A 19,673-nucleotide genomic window follows, 5' to 3' on the forward strand; every position below is an offset into this window, starting at 1 on the left:
ATTTGCTGGATATAAAACATTTAAAGTTGATCATTATGAGAACTATAAAATACAAATGATTTTGATGAAACTAATATAAACTCTGCTTTTTTAACTGTACTGTGTGTTTCCAGTGTTACTGGTTTACCTCTCAGACCTGAAGATGAGTGACCGTAGTAAAGGACGTCCTCTAGACTTCAGTAATGAACCTGGACCCTCACACACAAAGTAAGAGACTGTTTCTACTGTAAACTGAAGATGATTCTGTTTGTAATGTTATCTGATAATAAATATTCTACACTGTTCATTATAGTTATATAAGCACAGGACAGAACAGTAAAGATATACAGTAGTACAGTAATAAATCACAATAGAGTTAACTAAACTCAGCACAGTACAGGAAAGAAACACAGGAGTGACTAAAGAGACACAGAAGAGTGCAGTAAAGAGACACAGTAGAGTGCAGTAAAGAAACACAGTAGAGTGTAGTAAAGAGACAGAAGAGTGCAGTAAAGAGACCCAGTAGAGTGCAGTAAAGAGACACAATAGATTGCAATAAAGGACGCATTAGGGTGCAGTAACTAAACATAGTAGAGTGCAGTAAAGAGACACAGTAGATTGCAGTAAAGAGACACAGTAGAGTGCAGTAAAGAGACACAGTAGAGTGCAGTAAAGAGACAGAGGAGATTGCAGTAAAGAGACACAGTAGAGTGCAGTAAGGAGACAAAGTAGAGTGCAGTAAAGAAAGACAGTAGAGTGCAATAGAGTGCAGTCACTAAACACAATAGAGTGCAGTAAAGATACACAATAGAGTGCAGTAACTAAACATAGTAGAGTCCAGTAAAGAGACAAAGTAGAGTGCAGTAAAGAGACACAGTAGAGTACAGTAAAGAGACACAATAGAGTGCAGTAAGGAGACACAGTAGATTGCAGTAAAGAAACACAGTAGAGTGCAGTAAAGAGACACAGAAGAATGCAGTAAAGAGACACAGTAGAGTGCAGTAAAGAAACACAGTAGAGTGCAGTAAAGAGACACAGTAGAGTGCAGTAACTAAACACAGTAGAGTGCAGTAAAGGGACACAGAAGAGTGCAGTAAAGAGACACAGAAGAGTGCAGTAAAGAGACACAGTAGAGTGCAGTAAAGAAACACAGTACAGTGCAGTAAAGAGACACAGTAGAGTACAATAAAGGACGCAGTAGAGTGCAGTAAAGAGACACAGTAGAGTGCAGTAAAGAGACACAGAAGCGTGCAGTAAAGAGACACAGAAGAGTACAGTAATGAGACACAGTAGAGTGCAGTAAAGAAACACAGTAGAGTGCAGTAAAGAGACACAGTAGAGTGCAGTAAAGAAACACAGTAGTGTGCAGTAAAGAAACACAGTACAGTGCAGTAAAGAGACACAATAGAGTGCAGTAACTAAACACAGTAGAGTGCAGTAAAGGGACACAGAAGAGTGCAGTAAAGAGACACAGTACAGTGCAGTAAGGACACACAGTAGAGTGCAATAAAGGACACAGTAGAGTGCAGTAACTAAACACAGTAGAGTACAGTGACTAAACACAGTAGAGTGCAGTAAAGAAACACAGTAGAGTGCAGTAAAGAGACACAGTAGAGTGCAGTAAAGAGACACAGAAGAGTGCAGTAAAGAGACACAGTTCATGTAATAAATAATGTGTTCATCTCCACAGAGAGAGGAAGAGGAGTCATGTTTCTGAGGAGGAGCAGCCGTCCTGCTGTGCTTTGTGTCAGGACGTCCTGAAGGATCCGGTCTCTACTAGCTGTGGACACTGGTTCTGCAGACAGTGCATCACCTCATACTGGGACCAGTCTGCTTCACCAGGAGACTCCTCCTGTCCCCAGTGTGGAAAAAGATCCAGAACAAGAGCTGGACTGCAGTCAGCTAGTGAGACCAGCACTGTACAAGGTAAGACTGTACACCTGTCTGATGATGTCACAGTTAGGGCCACGGGGCAATCGCACTGAGCACTGGCCCCTACAGCAAAAGCCCCGAGCACTACTGTTATACTGTGGATTTTTTCTTCTTCCTCTTCCGGACACAATTTCGTCCCGCTACTAGTACAAATTATATATCAAAACGTGCGGTTTGATTGGGATCCGTGTGATATTACTTTTCTTTACGGAATATGAATTTTTTTGCATCGCAGAAAACTGCTCAAAATTTTGCACTGAAGTGAATGGGACGGCCGAAAAAAAAATGAGCAAAAAAGAACAATAATTGGATATTTTTGAACGTCTACTTCTCCGGCATAATTTCACCTAGAGACTCCATTTAAACTTTAAACAGTAGACACAAGTCTTGTGTATCGGTGTATTAATCCACGTTTCAATAGGTCATATAGTTTTTTATCAATCCCTGTTCAATGACCCTGATCATTTTTGGACAAATTCTGAGATTATAATGGATGTGTATTGCATAGAATGTTCATCATCAGTGTAGAGGGAGAGAAAAAATTGTCAAAAAATACATTTGAAAACTGCGCTCCAGGCCGCAAATTCCACTCTACAGAAATAATTTATACATAGAAACGTAGGAAAATTAGTCTTCTCCCTCACAATCCTCTGCTAAAGCTGTCAGAGTTATAGTTTGGGCGTAGGACGCACAGATGATCCACCAACACGCACCAACAGCCTCATTGGCTCCCATATTAAAAATGCAGGGAGATTTCTGTAGAAAAGCATATTTAACAGTTTTTCAGATCACTCTTACAAAGCTATTTCTTCATTTTTCTTCACAAAAAACATATGTAGCTGTTCAGGAAGAACTCAGGATGCTCAAAGTGAAGTCGGATCAATGATAGGTATTATGGTTTCGCCAAAAATGCTTTGTGTTCGAGGCCAGAAATTACAGTCTGTCCACTTCTGGCTGCTGTCACTGTTCCGGAACATTCGACAGGGCTGTTAATTCCATTGATTGCTCTGCTCTGATTGGTCGACCCCAAGGCCTTTGATGCTTTGATGTGATTACAGTTCGAGATACAAGCACGCATGCACACACACACATGCGTGCACACTCCTCCAGATACACATGCTTCACATACACACACATGCCCACGTAAGCGCGCACACTCCTCCAGATACACATGCTTCACACACACACACACACACACAGATGCACGCACGCACACACACGTAACTTTATGTGATTTTAGTTACACACACACACATGTGCGCGTAAGCGCGCACACTCCTCCAGATACACATGCTTCACACACACACACACACGTAACTTTATGTGATTTTAGTTACACATACACATGCGCGCTTAAGCGTGCACACTCCTCCAGATACACATGCTTCACACACACACACACACACACACGCACACACGCACACACACGTAACTTTATGTGATTTTAGTTACACACACACATATGTGCGCTAGGCACACACACTCCTCCAGATACACATGCTTCACACACACACACACACATGTAACTTTATGTGATTTTAGTTACACACACACACATGCGCGCTTAAGCGCGCACACTCCTCCAGATACACATGCTTCACACACACACACACACACACACGCACACACGCACACACACGTAACTTTATGTGATTTTAGTTACACACACACATATGTGCGCTAGGCACACACACTCCTCCAGATACACATGCTTCACACACACACACACACATGTAACTTTATGTGATTTTAGTTACACACACACACATGCGCGCTTAAGCGCGCACACTCCTCCAGATACACATGCTTCACACACACACACACACACATGTGCGCGTAATCGCGCACACTCCTCCAGATACACATGCTTCACACACACACACACACACACAAACATGTAACTTTATGTGATTTTAGTTACACACACACATACACACACATGCGCGCGTAAGTGCGCACACTCCTCCAGATACACATGCTTCACACACACACACACACATGTGCGTAATCGCCCACACTCCTCCAGATACACATGCTTCACACACACACACACACACACACGGGTAACTTTATGTGATTTTAGTTACACACACACATGCGTGCGTAACCGCGCACACTCCTCCAGATATACATGTTTCACACACACACACACACACACACACACAGACACACACACACACACACACACACACACACACACACACATTTTGAGGTTAAAGGTTGCTGTATGAATAAATGCTTGAAAAGGAATGCTAGTTGTAGGTGTGCTTCTTGTATATAATATAGCATCATAACATTACTAGTATTAATTGTTTGAAATCTCTAAAGAATCTCACCATAGTGTACACACACCGGCAGTAGCCCCCGTGGCCCTTTCAGAATGCCCCCCAGAGGAAATCTTCTAGTCTTTGTTGTTGTTCAGCTTAAACATTAAAAGATTTATAAAAATCATACAATTGAAAACCCTTTCCTTCTTTTCCCTCCCTCCCTCTTTTCCTGCCTGTCGGGGCTTGTGCAACGTGTAGTTTTTTGCAGAAATATACATCCAAATAACTTTGCATGTGATATTGGTTGTCCTTAGGCCTGAACAATACACCTGTCATAACAGAGTTGTCTCTTCTAGCAATCGTAGAGACATTGTCTAAAGACATTTTTAATAATAACAGTGCCATAATTTAAATAAGACCAATACAGATGAAATAAAACAGTCCACAGTCCAATTTGTTCCACATTTTTAATGTAAGGAAATATGTCTGGCATCGGCTTAATGGGCACGTAATGAATCATTTAAGCCTATGTGTATTCCAAATAAGCCCACTTCATGATTTATGGATAAATAAATATAGATTTGAAATGAATCAACACAAACTTGATCTTATCAAATCTGCATTCTCTTACCTGAGTAGGAGGGGCCAGTCTGTTTGCTGTGCTGTCAACTAAGAAAAATCTAAACTTACAACTTGTAGCCATAAACAATTTTCATACAAAATCAACCTACACTAATACTCATCAGACAGAGCAGAAACATTGCTTTTTGACTTTGAAAAACCATAGATATGTATGTATAATATTGATGTGCATAGGTATTTGTTTACAATGAATTGTATGATAATATAATGTAATATAATAGTATAAAGTCAGTTGATGCAGGACGAATGGGGTGTCTACAAGACATTGGTCTTTGAATGGTCTTTGGATTACAGATATGACATTATTTAGACTGATATTATATTCAGAACATTAAATGTCACTGCACGTATATACACACAACTTATCCTGTCATCCTGGCCGAGTGATTTCATCCAACTTTTGTTAACAATGGTTAGCTAACTGAAGGTAAATGTAAAAGCTTGGCAAACTAATGTTACATACATCAAATAATCAAATGGATGCTGATAGCAAGGCAAGCAGCATGCTAGCTAACCAAGGTGCCCAGATTAGCCTTGAAGCAAGAGATTTCATCCAACTCTCTGCATGTACACTATCCAGTGCATTGATTCTGTTGTATAGCGGCACAGCAAAATTATAAACAATCTTTTAGCCACAATATGAGCTCATCTTAGGCAATGCACTTCCTTCTGTCCTCAGCAACACACCCAACTAGTGTGAAGTCGATCGGATGAAGGGTTGTTGAGATACTTGACTAACAACACACAGACAGATTCCTGGATTTACAGATGGATTTTTGATAAACTTTTTCTCATATTTTTTCCTTCTCTTTCAGCAGCTGGTGGTCTGCAGGAGGTTTTAGATGAACATAAGATCAGTCTGAAGAGGAGATGTGAACATGTGACTGAAGGAAGTGATGGAACAGGAAGTGGAACCCTCCTCAACAGGATCTACACTGAGCTCTACATCACAGAGGGACAGAGTGAAGAGGTTAATACCCAATATGAGGTGAGGCAGCTGGAGACAGCTTCCAAGAAGAAGACCGTCCACGACGCTCCAATCAGGTGCCAGGACATCTTTAAAGCCTTACCTGACCAACAGGGACACATCAGAGTCGTTCTGACGAACGGCGTCGCTGGCGTTGGAAAAACCTTCTTGGTGCAGAAGTTCAGTCTGGACTGGGCAGAGGGTTTGGAGAACCAAGATGTCAGTATGGTGGTTCCGCTTTCATTCAGGGAGCTGAACTTGATCAGAGATGAGCAGTACAGTCTTCTGGAGCTGCTCCATGTTTTCCATCCAACATTACAGAAGGTCACAGCAGAGAAGCTCGCTGTCTGTAAACTTCTGTTCATCTTTGACGGCCTGGATGAAAGCAGACTTTCTCTGGATTTCAACAACAAGGAGGTTGTGTCTGATGTCACACAGAAGTCATCGGTCAACGTGCTGCTGACAAACCTCATCGAGGGGAATCTGCTTCCCTCGGCTCTCGTCTGGATAACTTCCCGACCCGCGGCGGCCAATCAGATCCCTCCTGCATGTGTTGACAGGGTGACAGAAGTACGAGGCTTCACTGACGCCCAGAAGGAGGAGTACTTCAGGAGGAGGGTCAGAGATAAAAAGCGGTCCAGCAAAATCATCTCACACATCCAGATGTCCAGGAGCCTCCACATCATGTGTCTGATCCCAGTCTTCTGCTGGATCACTGCTACAGTTCTGGACCACATGTTGACTACAGAGCAGAGAGGAGAGCTGCCCAAGACCCTGACTGACCTGTACTCACACTTCTTGCTGGTTCAGACAAAGAAGAAGAAGCAGAAGTATGATGAGGGACATGAGACGGGTCCAGAGGAGCTGATGGAGGCTGACAGAGAAGTTCTTCTGAAGCTGGGGAGGCTGGCGTTTGAACAGCTGCAGGAAGGAAACATCATGTTCTTCCAAGAAGACCTGGAGCGCTGTGGTCTCGATGTCACAGAGGCTGCAGTGTACTCAGGAGTTTGTACAGAGATCTTCAAAAGAGAGAGTGTGATGTTCCAGAAAACAGTCTACTGCTTCGTTCATCTGAGCGTTCAGGAGTTTCTGGCTGCAGTCTACCTATTCCACTGTTACACCACCAGGAACACAGAGGTACTGAGGGCTTTCTTTGGGACAGACTGGGACAATGACAGCAATGGTGTCACTGATCAAGAATACCCATCCCTGGATGTCTTCTTGATGAGAGCCATGAAGAAATCCCTAGAAAGTGAAAATGGCCACCTGGACCTGTTTGTCCGCTTCCTTCATGGCCTCTCTCTGGAGTCCAACCAGAGACTGTTAGGAGACCTGCTGGGTCAGACAGACAACAGTCCAGAAGTCATCCAGAGAGCCATTAATAACCTGAAGGAGATGAACACTTATGAGATCTGTCCTGACAGAAGCATCAACATCTTCCACTGTCTGACGGAGATGAACGACCTCTCAGTACATCAGGAGATCCAAGAGTTCCTGAAGTCAGAGAACAGATCAAAGAAGAGACTCTCTGAGATCCACTGCTCAGCTCTGGCCTACATGCTGCAGATGTCAGAGGAGGTTCTGGATGAGTTGGACCTGAAGAAGTACAACACAACAGCGGAGGGACGACGTAGACTGATTCCAGCTGTGAAGAACTGCAGAAAGGCTCAGTAAGTTGGGGGGTTTAGTGATGTCACATACTATAATTTAAAACTTGATATCGATAACCAGAAAAATACTAGATACTCACAATTTTCGATACCACAGGGGTAAAATCATAAAAAATTAAGGACACTAGCCGTGTTTCCTTTAGTGGGAAGAGTGTCCGCTGGGAAAGTCTCAGGCCACGCCCTCTCTAATGTCCGCTCACTCTGCGTGTCTCCATTATAAAAAAAAGGCCCCAGAGGGATTTACGAGACTCTGGAGGTCACGTATGGTGTTCGATCATCGCATAATTGCTTAGACAATTTTTGCAAAAAATAAATGAATAATTGAAAAGACAAAAAAAAAATGCAAGATGCAATAGAAAAGCTGTTTAAAATAATCCTCCTGTAAAACAGTTTTGGTTGAGCATTTAAATGTGATGGCTGCATTTGGTGCTGAATTCTTATGCACTATAGGGTTAGGTATTTCTTAAGCAGGTGTCAAGTAACCTAAGCTGGAATATGTTTCACAAACTGCACGTGACTTGGCTGTAGCGCGAATAAAATTTCAGTTAGAAGATTTTTTTTAAAACTTTAATCTATGCAATTAGAGGCGCATGTTTTCGAATGTTAACTTCTTCAGCAACCAGTAGAGATTGATTGAGAGGAATCCCAGACACCTTGAAGAGAGTATCAAATGCATCTCTCCAGTATTTATAGAGTTGGAGGCATGTCCAGATATTGTGGGGAAAGAGTCCCTGATTGATTTTATCAAACGCACATGCTAATTTGTCTTCATTATAGGAAAGCCATTTGTTAATTAGTGTTAGTAGCCAGAATTTTGAGGAACATATTTTTTTTGGTGGATGAGGAAACTGGACTTTTTGTTTAAAAAGTTTGGGATTCCCTCACCACAATAACCAACAAAGGCAGGATGTGCAAGGCCTTCACAATAAAAGCTCACAATTTTTCCTCCGAGTTTTTTAGAAACAAGTACCGTATTTCCTCAATTTAAAGCCGGGCCCCTATTAATGACTGGCCTCATTTAGTAACCGGGTGTAAAAACAATTTTTAGTAAATAATTTACTCTTTTATAAGCCGGGTGTCTTACCGGTGTTATGTCAAAGTCTGTTCCCCCGTCGATATGTGTCCCCCTTACCTTAACCTGCACCAACCTGACCCCTGACCCCAACCAGTCCTCCTTTAAGATGTTGAACCCAACATGAACCCAAGTTTACCTTAACCCCAAACAGTTATCTCTACAAGGCCTAACCTTAAACTGAAATCCTAACTCCAACCGCGGAGGTGATGCTACGGAGAACACCATTCAGGGAACCATCATTTCACGGTAACAAATTTCGACACAACACATGTATTTTGAAGTTTGGCCACACGAGTTAGTACTGTAGGTAAATATGGTTGTTTCTCCTGCTGTCCTAGTCATTCTCTGTAAAGTCGAGCCGTTTACGCACGTTCTTCTGGGCTTTTTTGTAGTTTAGACATTTTAAATCCTGCTTAAAATGAACATTCAGCGTGCTGTTCATTGTTTGTTTACATGCCAGTACTTCCAATATGGCCGACATCCAGGTAACTGGCTACAATGCGCTGTGTAAAACACTCTAAAAAGTACCGGTCAGAGCTGATCTGATTTTCTTTTTTTAATAAAAGCCTCCTTCAAATAATAGCCTGCCCCTATTATTAGTCGGGTCCCAAACTGATTTTTTATTAATAGAAGCCCCGGCTACTATTTGAGGAAATACGATAGTTCATTTAGGCCTGGGTGATTATATGATGGTGATTATATGATGGCGATTATATGATGGCGATGAATTTCAGATGATCAGCATGCGTTACAACGTCCAATCAGAGTCAACCTTTTCCTGCTCCACTGCCATTTGTATGTTGCCGGAGAAGTAAACAGAAAGACCAAACGTGGAGCTGAGGGCAGCGAAATAGATGTCAGTCATGACTTGGAGAAATAAACCAGGGAGGAACAGGTGAATGTTGGGAAAGAGCAAAGGAAGTTACAATCTATATCGCTGTATCGAGAGAAAACTAACATTCACAGCATGGCAATTCACATACAGGTATGGTGCATTCAATAGCATAGGGACGGCTGTGGTGCGTTTAAGAGTGTGGGACAGATAAAAACTTACAGAGAAACAAGTTATTACTGAATGGAACTTAGTTCAATAAACAAGTTAGCAAAACATTAATATCGTGGGCATTCTAACAACAACAAATCTGATTAATCATTTGAAGAAGTACCACCCAAGTGATTATGCCAAAAGCATGAAAATGGGAACAGAGTCTGCACAGCCTGCTACTGTCGCCAGAACACGTAGCATTAGCAGTTCAGCCACTACTAGCCATGCCACCAGACCAAAGCAGCAATCAATCGCGTCATCTGTTTCGGCCATTGAGCCTACAAGCAACATTCCAAGAAATTAGGCTCACAATTTGTTTATTTTTGGTCTTCCATACCTGCAAAAACACTCAGGACTGTAAAGTAGCTCAAAGTGTTGTTTTTTAAAATATATTTTTCTACATTTGTTGTCCTGTTGAGTAAAAATTGTTGTTCATCATTGTTCTTAATTGTTTTGTTTGTCTTATTTAATTTGCTTTGTTATTTAGTTTGTATGTTAATAAAATATTAAAAATAATCTCTAGTTTCTTTAGTTTTCAGTACAGATGATTTAAAACTGGCAGTTTAAAAACAGTATAAAAAACCGTGACAATAATCAAGATCGGACGATATGAAAAAATATATTGTGATGATTTTTTTTGCCATATCCCCCAGCCCTAACTTCATGGCACTCGTTGCGAAGTGGTTTCAATAAAATAAAATCCAGAGAGGTAAATCTGTCTTAACAGGAAACCCAGGAGTAAGGATACTCAGTTGTACTCAAAGCAACAAGATTCAATTAAAGCAAAGATTAGAACTCTGTATTTATGAGAGAAGGTGGTTGAAAATATAGTTTTATGTCAAAGACAGTGAGAAAGATTTGCGGAACTATGCATGGTTTACACTTTTCTAATAACATACTGTTTTATGCATCATGACAGACTTTCTGGCTGTCGAATCTCAGAGACCCACTGTGAAGTTGTGGCCTCAGCTCTGAAGTCCAACCCCTCCCATCTGAGAAAGCTGGACATGAGTAAAAATGACCTGCATGATTCAGGAGTGAAGAAACTGTGTGTTGGACTGCAGAGTCCAAACTGTAGACTGGAGACGCTGAGGTCAGTTCACTGGCTGCAGCTGATTTAGTTATTCCATACTAATGTTGAGCTAATTGAATAATAAATGAATATTTATCCAATTATTTTATTCTTTATTTAGATTGAGAGACTGCAGTTTGTCCAGGATCAGCTGTGCTTCTCTGGCCTCAGCTCTGAAGTCCAACCCCTCCCATCTGAGAGAGCTGGAGCTGAGTGACAACAACTTGCAGGATTCAGGAGTGAAGCTGCTGTGTGATTTTCTGGAGAATCCACACTGCAGACTGGAGACTCTGGGGTTAGTTCACTGACTCTGTTGCTGCTGTAGATCAGTAGAATGACAGTACTCATTTTTTAGAAAAAAGCTCATCTGTCAGGAAACAGTGATATTGAGCTACACATTTGAAACCTTAACAGATCTGACTGGATAATAAATAGAATTTTATATAATTCGTTCATTATTCAGATTAATGGGCTGCAGTTTGTCAGAAGCCAGCTGTGGTTCTCTGGCCTCAGCTCTAAAGTCCAACCCCTCCCATCTGAGAAAGCTGGAGCTGAGTGACAACGACCTGCAGGATTCAGGAGAGAAGCTGCTGTGTGATTTTCTGGAAAGTCCACGCTGCAGACTGGAGACTCTGAGGTCAGTTTCTGCAGAGCAGATTTGATGTGATACAAAGCATTTACTCAGTTGGCTCATCTCAGGACCCTGAAGGTACTCAAAGGGACTCAAAGAACTAACCAATTATTTTAAACTTGATCCATAACTTTTGGATTGTGTTTATATCTACAGAATCAGAGCTGAGGAACCCAATAAAAGTGAGTATTGAAAAAAGGATGGTTATTTTTTATTATTTACTAAGAGTCTAGAGTATTTTTTTGTATGTCGACCATTGAGATTTGCACTTTACACTACATTATAGATTTATGATTGATTTATATTTTGTTGAACGTTATTTATTTATTTGTTTATTTATGCAGACTTAAAAACAATCATATTTTCTATACATTTTTCAGTATTTTGTAACATCGTCAAGAATATTGTTATCGCAAAAAAAATCCTCTCTTAAAGGGGCTGAACATGACATTCGGAACATTAATTATACAGGTAGGACTGAGGTGTCCTGAGGTGACACATACACAAATAATTTATTTAGTTTAACACTAAATGTACACATCAGACAGTAAAATTATAATGAATAATAGGTGAAGGATAGAGACAAACTGGCATCCTTTGGAGGCTCCAGTCTCTCTAAAAATGTAGATTCATTTTAACTTTGAACTGAAGTGGTAAAAAATTAAATGGGGAGAGATGAACCGGTTTTAAGCAGAAATATAAATTTAAAAGATCTTGTAATAGTCGAGAATAAAAATGTACTGGATATGTACAGTATATCTCTTCTAAGCATTCAGGGACCTTCACATTTGTAAATCAAATATTCCTTATTTAACCTGCATGCCGTTTGCCTTTATTTATCACCACATCATTGCTCTATGAATGAAAAAGAAATCTACAACTGGGAATATAAATGTACTGTACATTTCTTCCTTTTGGTTGCTGATTGTCTATCAAAGGAGAGCACAGGAAGTGATTTACAGAGCAGATACGTTGCTATAGCAGACCAAAACATTACATTTAAAAGATATCTCTGTTTAAAAGTGATTGAAAAAAATAATTTTCCTGGTTATCTTTCAGGTGTCAGAGCGGAAATTGCCCTGAGAAATGTCCCATCAGAGGACAGAGTCCTAGCTGTCCTGAAAGTTATTCGGACAGAGTTTGTTAAAAGAGTGTCTGATGCTAATCTGAACTTTATCCTGGATAAACTTTTTGAGCGTGATGTGATAAATCAGGGTGAAATGGAGGATATCAGGCAAACAAACAGAACAACCATAAACAAAGCACGAGACGTGATCGACACGGTGCGAAAGAAGGGAGCTAAAGCCAGTTTAGTTCTGATCGATGCTCTCCGTGAGGTGGATCCATACCTTTTCGATGACCTAATGGAGCTCAGGGGTGTGTAAACACTGTGCAGTCTCTGCTGTAACATGTGTCAAGTGTTCTGTGGTGCTAGCTTTCCCACGCTTGAAAGGGAAGGGCCGGTGTAACCCAGGTTACTAGGCATTAAACCAGTTCATCAGTCTATTAGTGAAATAAATAAATTCATATTTTTATGAATAGATTCTAAAAGTCTAAAAAATATGAAACAGACAATGAAATATATGTAGTCAAAGTTTCTAAACCAAAATTAACACACAAACATAATCATTGTATCAAAATCATATTGTCTGACTTAATATAATTACACAGAGATATTTATTACACTCAAGATTTGACCTTTGATACCTGCGTCACTCACAGAGACAGAGAGTGAAACAGAGAAGCAGAAATCAAGCATAAAATAATTTACCAATATAGAAAATAATCAATTATTTTAACATGCCCCATAAAAATATGAATTTATTTATTTCACTTGTAGTAACTTGTATTACATGTTACAGTAATGTAATGTAATGTAATGTAATGTAAAGTAATGTAATGTAATGTAATGTAAAGTAATGTAATGTAATGTAATGTAATGTAAAGGACAGGGGAAGTGAGAAGAAAAGAAAAGTGATGGCTTTCTTTTCTTTTCGTGACATGGTTCCTGGTTCCAAGACCTGTGTGGAAATTTCCTCTACTGAGATTCTTCTTATACTCAGTGGTGTAGTGGTCCCTGATAAAGTGGGTATACTCTCAATTTTCACCTTTATTTTTTTTAAAGTAGTCCAGAGAAAAAGCCGTTTTAGAAAGAGTAACATGTGAGACCCTGTTTAGTTTACCCAAAAATCCGTCATTTCTACTTGCTCACTATTATAAAATGATCATGACTTGATTAGGAGCAGTTTTAGTTACTACTGGTTACACAAGCAACCTGGATGAATGTAAAATGTATTTGTCATGAGGCAAACATGGTGTTTCAGTTATTTTTTTGAACATTTATTTAAATAAAATACTTGTAATCAATGCATCCCTGTTCACATTTCATCTTAAATAAAACACACAAATAATTCTCTTCCACACATCAAAACCAATCAAATAAACCCAAAAGTGTCAAAAAATTGAAATACATTTTTTGGTTTTCAATAGCTGAACACTATTTTAACATACTTCGATAGATACATGTCATTACAAATATTGAATGTCATCATTTTTTAGTTAATGCTTTGTTTTGAACATGTTCATTTAAATCATTCAACAAAATATTTAGTTAACAATGAACAAAAAATATATGCATTTACAACACATCAACAGTGATGAACTATCTCAACCCAGCACACACTACTGTGATCACAATAGTCATCAGCAAGACATGGGTCCCCCTCTTTACATTAACAATCTGCATCATCAAGTGGAATTATTTTCACCAAGTAAAGCTGAAGCATACAGATTAGTGAGTGAAATACGAGGGAGAGTTTATTTCACAAAAAACAACAAATTTTAAAAAAAAATGCACAAAATGTTATATAACAGTGGCATTGTAAAAAAACAGATACAGACAAAATAAATAGAACAGAAATAACATCACACAGAAATTAATTTATTGTTAAAAGCTAAATCAACATTGAAATGAGGCTTAATCTGTCAAAATCACCTTTTGTTACAGTGTGAGGGTTCACTTTTCAATAAACTGGAGATGCAATTTAGTGCCTGTGTATGTTGTGACCTGGTGGTGGTAGACTGGGTCCTGGTCTAGGCTCACACTGACTGGCCTGGCTAGCTCCTGGTTCAGGTTGGGAGCTGCCAGGGCTGCTGCTTTCAGGACAGGATTGTTATCTGTCCCTATACAAAATAAGACAGCCTGGTAAGACTTCAATATCGTTTTAGGCTGAATCTTAAACTATTTGTCCCCATTCTTGTGTTTTAACTTACTTAAAAATCAACTACCAGCCTAGCTACTATAAAATTAAACTAGATCGTGTAGGCTAGTTAGGGCTAAGTAACTTGGCTAACGTTATAATTTAGACCTTTACAATAACAAACAAGCTTCATAGACATTGAGATAATCAGTTTCATCTAACATTACAGTCTGGTATGAAGTTCTTGCAAACTGGGTTGATTAAACACTGAGTGAAAACCAGTTAGCCTTTCATAACGTTAGCCGACTCACACAGTTTAACTTAACTATTGGCGACAAAATCTCTTCTCCTCTAAATGAACAGTCATATTGCCAGTAGTTCAAAACAATGATTCATTTGGAAACCACTTTGAAACTTACCTCTGAATTATGTCCTCCATGAAAGTAGCGGTTGGTTCCATAGACATGTATATATATGTCTATGGTTGGTTCTCTCACTTGAAAGATGTTTATTCTGCATTTTCTCGTTCACATTTCCAATAATCGCGCATCTTTCAAGGATACGTGCTCAAACGGGCTCAAACAGCGCCAGGCCATGATCGTTCAAACAGGCAAGTAATAATGACTGCTAATGGTGCGTTCAAGGTCTACACGAATGTCAGAATTTTCAACGTTGTTCTGAGCTCCAAGTTCAGACTTTCAATGTAAATTAAACACACCATAAGGTGTTACCATAAGAATGTCTTAGGCCTGCCTTCAAAATAAAAGCAAACACATGTAGCTTTAAAAGCATATGGATGTGTTAACAGAGTCCACCACAGAATTTGCAAGTAGACTGTCAAAATAAGACGCCTTAAATAAAACAGAAGAACCATTATTCTCCTTTTACAATAATTCATTAAAAATTTGCAATGATTAAGATGGAATAGTGGCATTAGAATGTGAGAGAGGCACCAAATTTAGGCTTTAAGGGCAAAAATGGACCCCCCTACTTTGTTTGGGTCCCCTCATCATAGTCTCAGAAAATCCTGTGGGAAACACTGGTTCTAAAGGTTTGACAGACTGGACAGATAAGAAATCCCCCCAGCAGTATGTTCAGGGTAATAAAGGAGGAGAAATGTTTTTGGGTCCTTCATTGAGTCAGCTTCAAGTCTGCACTGGGAATTTCATGTACAAAATTATTTTTATTTATGTAAATATGTTGGTTGTTGTTTACACTACAGTTCATTTTTTTTAAATATCAAACATATTTTGGTTAAGGTATGGAGTGTAAAAATAACTAATTGAGTTGAAATCATTTGCTGACAGCTTCGTCCCCCCAGTTCAAAAATCCCATCTGCGCCCCTGCTTACGGTGGTCCTTTTAGAGTTTAAGAGTCCTTTTCCTCGCCGCTCCCCTGCAGCTAATCGTATCATATCTGCCACCTGTGAAGCCTCGCACACAGCTGGACAATCGGCCTCCCCTGAGGAGCTACCTCTGACTGGCAGCAACATGTGTGTATATGATCATATTGTATGTGAAGACCGTCTGCTTTGGTGATGTTTCATTCTTCTGCTGATATTAAAACACATTTCTGGATATTTAATGTATGTAGCTGTGGTGTCCATTATTCTTTTTACTGATTATGTTTTCTGTCTGAGGTTTGTCTCTTTTCTGTGTGATTCTAGTGACGCTTCACTGAGGAAGCATATCAAACTACTAATCAGTTGATAAACTGGATCTCCTGTTGATGTGGACGGTTTCTTGTTGCTGATGCTGTTCCACTTGTTCATAACTCGACATTTAGTGCAATTTATTTTGTAGCCTACAGATATTTAATCAAGTTTCAGATATAATCACAACGCCCTTTTCTTTTTAAAATGTAATTCAGCAACATTTACTCTGATTACATTTTCACTGACCCACTTTATTACTTTTACTTAGTCAAGGTTAACAAAACTACTGTTTTACTTGAGTCAAGTCTCTGTAAAGCAGGGGTGGGCAATTAATTTTCCCAAGGGACCACATGACCAATACCACGAAGGTTGCGGGGGCCGGACCAAAACTGAACTAAATTCTGCTCAATATGAATGTAATCACTTTATAAAATACAGTAAATTATCTGGTTTTTAGCTGCTACTGATAAGATATACATGTTATGATAAGACCGTTAATGTGGAGTAAATCAAATATAGCAGTCAAAAGTAGTAAATACTCCAATCACTATATCACTTTAACATTTATTTTAAACACAACTGTAAATGACCTTTTGCAAGGTTCCTATAGGTGTTTTTGTATTATATAGCTTGTTTTTCATGTTGTAAATTTTCTAGGTGTTTTACAATGATTGTGACAGTGATGCTTTTATTTTGAAAAGGTGCCATCCAGTGTGAAACGTGTGCTTTAATTTTGAAAGGTAGGGACAGGAAATAACAGGTGGAACAGTAAAATGATAAATGAATGGTAAATAACAACGAGTGCGTCATAATTCATATAAAGTTGATATAAAGTATGAAAAAAGCTTCTATAGTGGCTGGCTGACAGGAACAAGGTTTGTTAAAGTTTATTTTCTTCTGTCATATAGGCTATATTAGTGGCTATATTCTTCTTATTTTCATTTTCATGGAGCTACGATTTTAAATAAATCTTGTGAACTATCAGTTAAAGAGTCTACCGTCATTCAGCCAGGAATGATACTAAACCACTAAAACAATATAGAGCAAAGTAAAGTGATTTTGACAGAAAAATCACAATTTAATGCTTTGTTTAAGTTATCGTAATCAATGATCCGTTCAAGGACTATCAGGAAAGCTCAAATTCTGACAACAATGTCTGTTTTTATAGTTTCTCTCTCTGTATTTTTAGCATTTAATTAAAGAAAACTGAGGAGTACAGAATTTAATGTTTTTAACAGGATCTAGTTATTACAAACGCTTTATTTTTTTGGAGTAATTGTTTTTTCTTTAAGTAATTGCCAAAAAATACACAATTTATTGTATAAAGAAACTGTAAAAACGTGTTATTGTTTAAATTTTAACTTGAGGGTCCACAAAAACAATATAGAGCATGAATGTTATGCAGTAAACCAGTAATTTATTAACTTTATGCAAAGAGCAACACGTGTTTTGACGCTTGAAGCTTGTTATCATAGTTGCAGTTTCTTTTTGCACAACTGTTTTTTATTATAAATATTTAACCTGTGGTTCTGTTTATTTTTACATGTTGCATTTTTCTTGTGAATAAAAATATTTCTGTTAAATTTTGGGGTCTTTGTTTTTAATCCTTGTGGTATCGAAAATGGTATCGAGTATCGAATATTCTCCTGAGTATCGGTATCGAGTTGAAAATTTTAGTATCGTGACAACCCTAGTATGCATGGAGGCATATACAGTCATGTGAAAAAATTAGGACACCCTATGAAAGAAGTGGGTTTTTTTCACATATTTGGACATATGGATATTTAATATCAATTTCAACAATACTGAGAGATTCAAGTAATACAACTAAACAATTTTAACTGAATAAATTATTTTTTAAAACCTTCTGTAAAATATAATTTTAAAAAAATGAAATTTCTGGTGAGGAATAAATTAGGACACCCCCACATTTATTCCCACTTAAAATGGCTAAAATCACACACATGTGTATCACATTAGGTGCACATGATTAGAACATCGTTACTCAGCATTTTGAAGGAGGCTTGCCCTATTTAAACCTCAGATATTTAGTTTGGTGTGCTCCTGACTGTTGAAGTGAGAGTGAAGACCATGGTGAGATCAAAAGAGCTGTCTGAGGCCTTCAGAAAGAAGATTGTAGCAGCTAGTGAGTCTGGTAAGGGATTTAAAATGATCTCAAAAGAATTTGACATCAGCCATTCCACTGTCCGGAAAATAATCTATAAGTGGAGGACATTCAAAACAACTGCCAACATGCCCAGGTCTGGCTGTCCAAGCAAGTTCACCTGGAGAGCAGACCGCAAGATGCTGAAATTAGTCACCAAAGACCCTAAAATGTCATTATGGGACCTACAGCAGGCTCTTGCTACTGTTGATGTGAAAGTGCATGCGTCTACAATCAGAGAGAGACTACACAAGTTTAACTTTCATCGGAGGTGTGCAACGAGGAAACCATTGCTCTCTAAGAAAAACATAAAGGCCAGAATAAAGTTTGCCAGCGAGAACATAGACAAAGACCAGGACTTCTGGAATAATATTCTTTGGACAGATGAGTCCAAAATTGAATTACTTGGACACCAGAACAGAGGACATGTTTGGCGTAAACCAAATACAGCATTCCAGGAAAAGAACCTCATCCCAACTGTGAAGCATGGAGGTGGAAGTGTCATGGTTTGGGGATGCTTTGCTGCAGCAGGACCTGGCCAGCTCACCGTCATAGAACCCACCATGAATTCTACCGTGTATCAGAGAGTGCTTGAGGAACATGTGAGACCATCTGTAAAAAAAATTAACGCTGAAGAGGAACTGGACCCTGCAACATGACAATGATCCAAAACATACCAGTAAATCCACCAGGGCCTGGCTGAAAAAAGAAATGGAGAGTCCTGGAATGGCCGAGCCAAAGCCCAGATCTTAATCCCATTGAGATGCTGTGGGGTGACATGAAACGGGCTGTACATGCAAGAAACCCCTCAAACATCTCACAGCTGAAAGAATTTGTTGAAGAGTGGGGCAAACTTTCCTCAGACCGATGTCAGAGACTGGTAGAAGCTACATGAAGCGTCTCACTGAAGTTATTTCAGCCAAAGGGGGTAATACTAGCTATTAGGGGGTAGGGTGTCCTAACTTTTTCCTCAGTTAAAATATGCATTTTTGTTGTTATCTTTTGTTTAATGAGTAAATCAAGGTTATTTTTTGTTGTTTAGCTGCAATTAAATCACATTCTTTCCCAGAGATAAATAAAAACAAGATTAGACATCGGTATGTGAATATTTCTTAATAAAGAACTGAATATTTAATGGGGTGTCCTAATTTTTTCACATGACTGTATAAGTAAACCGCCTTCAAAATAAAAGCACTGCGGTTGTATTGATTTCTAATTTCTGGGTAACCTCCTGCGGGCCGGACCAGGACAGCCAACGGGCCGGATGTGGCCCGCGGGCCGCCCAATGCCCAGGTCTGCTGTAAAGTCACAGTTCTTTTCTTCAACTCCAATATTCTTGAACTCTTTCTGCCTCTGCTGTTGTCGTAGAATTAAT

At 39.2% G+C, this 19,673-nt stretch overlaps 1 protein-coding gene across 1 annotated transcript; it reads left to right on the forward strand.

Moving 5' to 3' along the window:
* Nucleotides 1-118: 118 nt before the first annotated feature.
* On the forward strand, nt 119-12,665 carry LOC131976140 (NLR family CARD domain-containing protein 3-like). The gene is made up of 8 exons (XM_059339062.1): nt 119-207; nt 1,670-1,905; nt 5,636-7,457; nt 10,497-10,670; nt 10,771-10,944; nt 11,113-11,286; nt 11,437-11,462; nt 12,340-12,665. The coding sequence occupies exons 1-8, from the start codon at nt 143-145 to the stop codon at nt 12,663-12,665; spliced, it is 2,997 nt and encodes a 998-aa protein (XP_059195045.1). The 5' UTR covers nt 119-142.
* Nucleotides 12,666-19,673: the final 7,008 nt, after the last annotated feature.

This window comes from Centropristis striata, chromosome 8 (genome assembly GCF_030273125.1).
Source record: "Centropristis striata isolate RG_2023a ecotype Rhode Island chromosome 8, C.striata_1.0, whole genome shotgun sequence".
Taxonomy (NCBI): Eukaryota; Metazoa; Chordata; class Actinopteri; order Perciformes; family Serranidae; genus Centropristis; species Centropristis striata.